This window comes from Penaeus monodon, chromosome 6 (assembly GCF_015228065.2).
Source record: "Penaeus monodon isolate SGIC_2016 chromosome 6, NSTDA_Pmon_1, whole genome shotgun sequence".
In the NCBI taxonomy this organism is placed as follows: domain Eukaryota; kingdom Metazoa; phylum Arthropoda; class Malacostraca; order Decapoda; family Penaeidae; genus Penaeus; species Penaeus monodon.
This window is the reverse complement of record NC_051391.1, coordinates 42,865,197-42,869,462: the sequence shown is the minus strand read 5'-3', so window position 1 is coordinate 42,869,462 and position 4,266 is coordinate 42,865,197. Positions and strand designations below refer to the sequence as shown.

Here is a 4,266-nt window from a genome sequence, read left to right as displayed (position 1 = left end):
CTATGAGTACCACACAGGATGGGAACACACGAGACGATGTCTATATATGGGTAAGGCGGTACGCTGGCGACAAACCATCTGAGGCCTAGGTCATCCTCGGTATAAGTAGTGACCGTTCCAGCTGCTGGAAGCGATAGAAGCAGCTGGAGGAAGCATGGGGGGAGCGAGGTGATGTCACCGGTCCGGTCTGCTGCATTGTACACACACACACACACACACACACACACACACACACACACACACACACACACACACACACACACACACACACACACACACACACACACACACACACACACATTGTGTGTGTACTGTATGTATGCGGCATATAGAATTGCAAAGCCAAGGAAATACACGATAATATATGGCATATGAAAATGGCAATGACATTAATAACAATAGTGAAACAGATCGCTTTTATCCTAGATTTAAGACTAGTAGTCCTCCAACTTCATTAGAACTTTTTTTTTTAATGCTGTGCATTCAGTAGTGATGTCGAGGTTTGCCACTTTGTGTGTGCTAACGGGTACGGAGAGTGCCTACTTTGGGGTTAAAAAACACGAGCAAGGGGAGCAAATCAAAGGGTGCTGAGAATACATCCATTTTCGGGCGCGTAAAGAAGCATCTCACAAATTGCTAATCTGTCCTTGTAACTGTGATAATAGAATAGTCAGGCAAATTTTCTATGGATTTTAGTAATGATTACAGCATATCATCATCATCGGGAGGCTAACGCCGAGGGGGCGCATGGCCGCATACACCCTTCGCTTCCAACCAAAGGGTCCCTCATGGCGAGCCTCCAGGATTGTCAGTAAAGAGACAACCTGATGAGCAGGGTCATCCACAGGGAAGCGAGCTATTTGCCCATATGGTGATCCGGGATTATATATGTAATAGATTCCATGCCATTCTCACGGTGTAGCCATCGGTTGGACACATGGTCCTGCCAACTGTACACCATGATCCAGCATAGGGACTTAATACAAAAGGCATCAAGACAAGACTTGCAGACATTGGATAGCGTCCAGGTTTCGTTTCCATAGAGCAAAACAGTATCAAGTCCTTGAAGACACGTAGCTTTGTCCTTCTGCATAGGTACCAACATCCCCAAATGCTCTTGCTGACTGAGTTCATAGCTCCTTCTGCCAGACCAATCCATCTACTGACTTCCTGGTCTGACAACCTAGAGATATAAGGTACTTTAAGCCGGGACTTTTTCTTGCAATCTCAAGAATTTGTCTTGCTTTCTCAAGCGATCCCTGTAGATCAGACTAACTGCTGAAGGGTCTACCTGGTACAGCTGCTCAAAATACTCATCCCAACACTTACGAACCTCAACATGATCTATAATCTGTCCATCTACTGAGCAGATTGCAATCATCTGCGAGGGCTTGGAGTTCAGTTTTCTCAGGGCTTGGTAGGCAGGGAGAAGACCATTTACTAAGAAATGGCCTTCAACCTCCTCAGCAAGATTTATGATGAATTTTTTTCTTGTCCCTTCTCAGCAGTATCCGAGCCCTGCGCACCAAGGAACTGCGCAACCCGATTGCCATTCAGTTGAGCCACGCAACACGCATCTGTGGCCTCCAATGTTGTCATTGAAATGAAATTCTGCCTTACCCTCTGGCGCTCGCTAGTGGACTCCTGCACTGCAATGAGTGTTATGCATTTAAAGGAAACACACAGAACTACTGGGTCCATAAAGTTTACGAGTTCTGTAAACCGATTAGACTACCATGGCACAGAACTCGTCACTTCTGTAAACCATGCACTTCTGGAGGATCCGCAGCGAGTGCTGACAACAATGTGATCGATCTCCTTGGCCACAGCACCCATATTGCTATACCAAGTCCAGCGATGTGGGTTGGAGCGCTGATACCAGGATCCAGAAATCCTTAATCTCTGGGACCTAGCAAAGTCCCAGAGAAGGAGGCTGTTCTCGCTACTGAGATCAGTTCCCAAGCCATGGGGAGTGACACACTTCTCGTAATCAGCTCAGTCATAGCTGGATACCGCACTGAAGTCGCCAGTACAATGTGAATGTTTCGCCAGAGATATATGTCTACCACAGATGTGAGTTTGGCATAGGACGCCTCTTTCTCATCGAGTTTACAAACATCGGTGGGAATATACACAGCAATACAAAGCCAACAGCATGCATGTGGGTTGGAGCGCTGATACCAGGAGCCAGAAATCCTCAATCTCTGGGAGCTAGCAAAGTCCCGGAGAAGAAGGCTCCTAAGCTATGGGGACCGACAGACATCTCGTAATCAGGTCAGTTACAGCCGGATACCTTACTGAAGTCGCCCAGTACAATGCGAATGTCTCGCTGGGGATATTTGTCTACCACAGATATGAGTTTGGTATAGAACACTTCTTTCTCATCGAGTCTACAAACATCGGTAGGAGCATACACAGCAATAAGAGACACGAAACCAAAAGTATTCTTCATTCTCAATGCCATAGTACGCTCGTCAACTAGTTTTACCTCTGCTACCGATGGTTGAAGTCGACTGGAGATGGTGGCCATCGCCCCTGCCCGACCATTGATAACTGTGAACTAAATTTGAGTGGATGAAACAGCTTGGGTACAGGATTCCAGCTTGAGGGAGGAGTGAATGCATGATACTTGTGGCTCCGTGTTTCAGCTTAAATCTTCTGAGATCAAATAGTGCATCTTCGGTGTGTGTGGAATACCAATAACGCTGACGCGCTCCACACGCTTGGAGGAGCAGTCCCTTCTTTCTAATATGATTCCGCTGCTCTTCCGTGCAGTCCCTTCAGGGGTTCCCTTTCATACGCCATTTCCTTTTCTCTCTTCAGCCAAAAGACATATTCATCCACCCGGAGTACGACCCGAATTCCCGCTACGCCCACGACATCGCAGTTATCACTTTCACTACTCACTCTGACAACATTCTGCCGACGGTGTGCATCGCGGACGAAGCGGTCAGGCCCTCCAGGGACAGGAAGCAAATGGTGAGATGAGGTGTTAAGAAATGCAGTGAATAAAATAGATCACGTTATTTTATATGTGAGCTACATATAATGATGATAATAAGGAAGATTTGTGAGAAGCAAGGATGATGATGATAACAGCAGCAGTAATTATAATCATAGCGAAATAACTATAATTGATAATGGAATAATCAATACTTCCACACAGTCCTGATCCTCCTTTCACTACTGAAGATCGTTACTTTCTTCCAGATCTTCGTGCTCGCTGAGAATCGCCAGATCCCCGAGTGGTTAACCCGCTCCTCAAAATGGAGTACGAACTGCCTGGGACTCGCCCCGTCGCACACCTTCTGTCGAGACCAGCTGGATTTGAAAGAAAGCCAGTTCTGTGCGCAGTATGAGGGTATGTTTTGTCGTTTCGGTGTTTCATTGGTATGTTGTATTTTTCTCTATTCATTATAGTGTTTGGAATTACTTTGTCCTCTTCTCCTTCCTCCGATCTGCCATCCCTTCGCCATGTTTTCCTTCAGCTCTCTTGTTGTTGGACTCTCCTTGTCCACAGCCGAGAAGTTGGAAATGCTGTAAAACCTTGTTTGAATATTTTACTTGTCCTCATGATTCTCCTGCTCTTTGATTTTAGCAATTGAAATTACCAGCGGTTCATCGGGAGGACCTTACCTGGCGGATATCGGCACGGGTGTGGACGAGGTGTGGGTGATAATGGGCGTGCTTTCCACCGTCAACACCGGCCCCTCTTGTTCCCAGAGGCACCTCGTCTACAGCAGCGTGGCGAATGACGCGCAGTGGCTGAAGGAGTGCGTGTTTTACCGCCGCTGCAACACCTTGTTCTCAACTGTCACTCAGGGTAGATGAATTTGGAGGCACTTTTTCTCTACCTGTGCTGTAATGTGTGTCGGTTTAGGGAAACTTGGCTGGCGTTGTGTGAATCAAGGCCTTGATATACATGTGAATGTATACACGTAAACACACATAAGAGTAAAGTATTTAGGCTTAAGTACTACTAGCAACGCCTATGCACAGAGCGTATGAAAAAGGTAACTGACTTGCCTTTTTACCATTATAGCAATAAAATGAATATTGTTGACTGTGTTGGTTTTACTTTCATTATTTTATAGAGGCGGTGTACCAAGGTCAGTGATCTGAAAGTCGTTTCATAATATCATCAATTTCAAATAACAGTAAATCCTTCAGTGGTGAGCTAAGTTGGATTATGTAAAAGAGGCATAATGTTTGCCGTAGAAAGTGAATTACGACGGTTTAAGGATAGAACTTGATCAGAACATCTCG

General features: G+C 45.9%; 1 protein-coding gene across 1 annotated transcript in view; it reads left to right on the top strand.

The window, feature by feature from the left end:
- The window catches only part of LOC119574490 (enteropeptidase-like), an 11,394-nt gene extending 7,330 nt beyond the window's left edge, over window positions 1-4,064 (top strand). The window contains 3 exon segments of the mRNA XM_037921733.1: window positions 2,824-2,979; window positions 3,211-3,361; window positions 3,599-4,064. Of these exon segments, the coding sequence (XP_037777661.1) occupies window positions 2,824-2,979; window positions 3,211-3,361; window positions 3,599-3,831 (540 nt within the window). The 3' untranslated portion in view covers window positions 3,832-4,064.
- Window positions 4,065-4,266: the final 202 nt, after the last annotated feature.